Source organism: Alosa sapidissima, chromosome 15, assembly GCF_018492685.1.
Source record: "Alosa sapidissima isolate fAloSap1 chromosome 15, fAloSap1.pri, whole genome shotgun sequence".
Taxonomy (NCBI): Eukaryota; Metazoa; Chordata; class Actinopteri; order Clupeiformes; family Clupeidae; genus Alosa; species Alosa sapidissima.
In genome coordinates this window covers 30,302,599-30,305,098 of record NC_055971.1, presented here as the reverse complement: position 1 = coordinate 30,305,098, position 2,500 = coordinate 30,302,599, and the positions used below count along the sequence as shown (strand labels likewise).

The 2,500-nt window shown below is 50.0% G+C and overlaps 1 protein-coding gene across 5 annotated transcripts in view; it reads left to right on the top strand.

Moving 5' to 3' along the window:
- Window positions 1-2,500, top strand: part of LOC121683876 (galactosylgalactosylxylosylprotein 3-beta-glucuronosyltransferase 1) — a 130,492-nt gene that overhangs the window by 111,536 nt on the left and 16,456 nt on the right. For 4 of the 5 annotated variants that reach the window (XM_042063729.1, XM_042063728.1, XM_042063730.1 and 1 more), the window contains 2 exons: window positions 1,783-1,854; window positions 2,212-2,500. The exon at window positions 2,212-2,500 is cut by the window's right edge and continues 220 nt beyond it. In XM_042063729.1, coding sequence (XP_041919663.1) covers window positions 1,783-1,854; window positions 2,212-2,500 — 361 coding nt within the window. The remainder of the gene's footprint in view (window positions 1-1,782; window positions 1,855-2,211) is intronic. The other variant, XM_042063732.1, reaches the window with a different exon arrangement.

Below are 2,500 nucleotides of genomic sequence, written 5' to 3'. Positions count from 1 at the left end.
GTAAGGCTTAACAACACCAATCTTGCTCCAGCGGCGAGTTCACAACACATGATTGGCACAATGTCTTCACAACACACCATATGATTGGCTCAGCATATTTACATCACACCACATGATTGGCTCAATGTATTCACAGGTCGACGTTTTGCCGAGGAAGGGGTGTGATATGTGTAGACAACGGCCATATTGGCGTTACAAACCTGCCCCATGTATTTCTATGGAGGATTTTTTGAGTGCTGTGTCTCCTCATTAGAAAGTCTCTGACAAAACCGACCCAGATAGCGGATTCTGGCTCGGACCCGACCGGGTCAATCAGGTATGGTGCTGGTGACACTGGAGGCTTGTCTGTTGTTCTGATGGCTGAGGTGCCAGAGCGTCAGCTATCAAACTGATACAGTCCTGCGATTTGTTGGGGTAACACTGCTAAGTCAGGGTCTTTTCTTACCCTGTCAGCGTGGCTACCACTGTGAGCCAAGAATCGTGAATGGTGCTGTTTTACACAAATCAAATCTGTCAGCTGGCTTTTGTTTGCTTCTCCTGTAGCTTTCTCGCAGTGCCTGTTCAGAAGTCAGATGGCAAACAGGCAGGCATGACTGATAGGAAACAAGTAAGATTACGTTTGTCAGGAGGCTGTTTCCATCTGGGGTGGAGAGACTGCAACTCTCACCTTCTTAGTGCCTCCAGAGTGTACTCAGGAGATTGGTCAATTAGCAGCTTTCAGACACATTACATAGTTTTCAGTGAAATCTCTGGCTACTAATCCCTCTGTCATGCCCATGTGTGTCAGCTAGTAGATTGCCCATGTGTGTCAGCCAGTAGATTGCCCATGCATGTCAGCCAGTAGATTGCCCATGCATGTCAGTCAGTAGATTGGCTTTCTTGAAAATACGCTGCCTGCTGTTTATATACTGACATACTGAGGTAATGTCTGCAAACGAGTGTCAGGTTTTTTACTGTGATTGTAGTATGCAAATGAGTGCCAGGTGTTTTACTGTGACTGTAGTATGCAAATCAGTGCCAGGTGTTTTACTGTGGCTGTAGTATGCAAACAGGGACAGGTATGAGTGAGCAAGTCACAAATCAGAAGTTTAACACCACTTCTGTCTCTAAGGATACCCGCAAGACCACAAGACCACCGAAACCAGTCGCTTCGGTAAAATTTACAAAATTAAGATATTGTGCTCACATGAACGGCCATAAACTAAGCTTTCCAACAATATGTACATCGAGGGTATTGCAAAAACTATCGCTAAGATAACCGCATCCAAAATTGGCATGGTTCTCCTGTCACAATTATGCATACTCCAGAAGATGAGAAAATCACCAAATTGTCACGTGCGATAGTGTGAGTGCACTGTTATTACAGAGAGGGTTAAACAGTCAAAACGTATGTTTTTCCGTGAAATTTATTTAATTTATACTGTATACTGTTGAATTGTGTGAAAACGTGAAATTCAACATTTTAATCCGTACGTTTGTTTATCGTGGATTTTCTCAAAATAGCACTGTGCGCAAAGCGACTGGTTTCGCCTTTCAGGGTCACATTTCAAGAAGTCCAAGCACATCCAAGAGCTTCTCTCTGAGACCCAGTCTTAACACATCTTCCAGATTCCAGCATGCTGACAGTGGCCTTGGCAGTCTTAACAGCAGATGCATGCGGGCTGTTTCCAGGGGCAATACTGGCCTGATATACAAACCCCCCCATGCCTGTTCAGCCTAATCCCCCCCCCCCCTCCTCCCCCCGCGGGCTCAGTCTTACCGTGCTGCTCTCACCTCTTTCAGCTTGTCACCACCTAGTCAGAGACTTCTTTATCATTCCCGAGCGGCTAGCCATCCACCGCCACCGCCTCGCAGGTAGCTACTCCTCTCCCCTCTCCCGTCTCTGCTCTCTCTCTTTCTCTCTCTCTCCTCTCTCTCTCTTGCTCTCACGCGTCCTTTCTGAACATTAATACAAACCTGAGCAGCCCCAGAGGAGGGCGTGCTAACGCTTTAATTCTCCTCCTCCTCTTCCTCCTCCTCCTCTTCCTCCCCTCTTCCTCCATCCACCTCGTCCCCTCTCCACTCACCTTCTCTTCCTCCTCCTCTTCATCCTCCCCTCCCCCTCCACCCACTCCTACTCCTCCATATCTCCCGCTTCCTCCTCCCATTCATCCTCTTTTTCTTCCCTCCTCCTCTTCCTCCTCCATCTCCTCTTCCTCTTCCTGTGTTCAGATGACGGTGCGGACGGACGCCGCGAGGCGGGTGCGGTGGGCGATTCCAAGGAGTACTGCTCGCCGGACAAGGACATCGTGGAGGTGGTGCGCACCGAGTACGTGTACACGCGGCCGCCGCCCTGGTCCGACGTGCTGCCCACCATCCACGTGATCACGCCCACCTACAGCCGGCCGGTGCAGAAGGCAGAGTTGACGCGGCTGGCCAACACCTTCCTGCACGTGGCCAACCTGCACTGGATCCTGGTGGAGGACTCGCAGCGCCGGACGCCGCTGGTGGCGCACCTGCT